The following is a 370-nucleotide window of genomic DNA, read 5'->3' as shown; positions in this document are numbered from 1 at the left end:
AGGTACACACGGATGAGGCGAACGCAGCCCCAGCCGCGTCCTCCCGCAGCTGATGTTAATGGCCCCGGGACAAGGGACAGACGCGCATAAATGAAATCGCACGTTGGTCACCCGCCGAGGGCAGCACCTTGTCCCGCCTTCGCCTCATCCCCTGCCCTTCGCGGTCCCTCCTCGAACACAGCCGCTCATTCCTTTCCCATCCCAAAGCGACCCCATCCTCAACCCCTTCCCTAATCCCCCCAATCCCCGACTCCCAAATCCCTCATAAATCCTCCCCCGCCCCCACCCCTCCCCTCAGCCCCAAGCACGCCGCTGCCCTTGGTGGGCGCCCCGGCTCTTACCTTCAGGGTGCTGCTCGGGCTGCGGCTGC

The 370-nt window shown here is 65.1% G+C and overlaps 1 protein-coding gene across 1 annotated transcript in view; it reads right to left on the bottom strand.

The window, feature by feature from the left end:
• CACNA1D (calcium voltage-gated channel subunit alpha1 D) overlaps window positions 1-370 on the bottom strand; it is a 169,808-nt gene that overhangs the window by 168,183 nt on the left and 1,255 nt on the right. Inside the window, 1 exon segment of the mRNA XM_031058244.1 lies at window positions 342-366. Coding sequence (XP_030914104.1) covers window positions 342-366 — 25 coding nt within the window.

This window comes from Geospiza fortis, unplaced genomic scaffold (assembly GCF_000277835.1).
Source record: "Geospiza fortis unplaced genomic scaffold, GeoFor_1.0 scaffold78, whole genome shotgun sequence".
Lineage (NCBI taxonomy): Eukaryota > Metazoa > Chordata > Aves > Passeriformes > Thraupidae > Geospiza > Geospiza fortis.
Note: the sequence above shows the minus strand (reverse complement) of the source record. Positions and strands in the feature narration are given on the sequence as shown.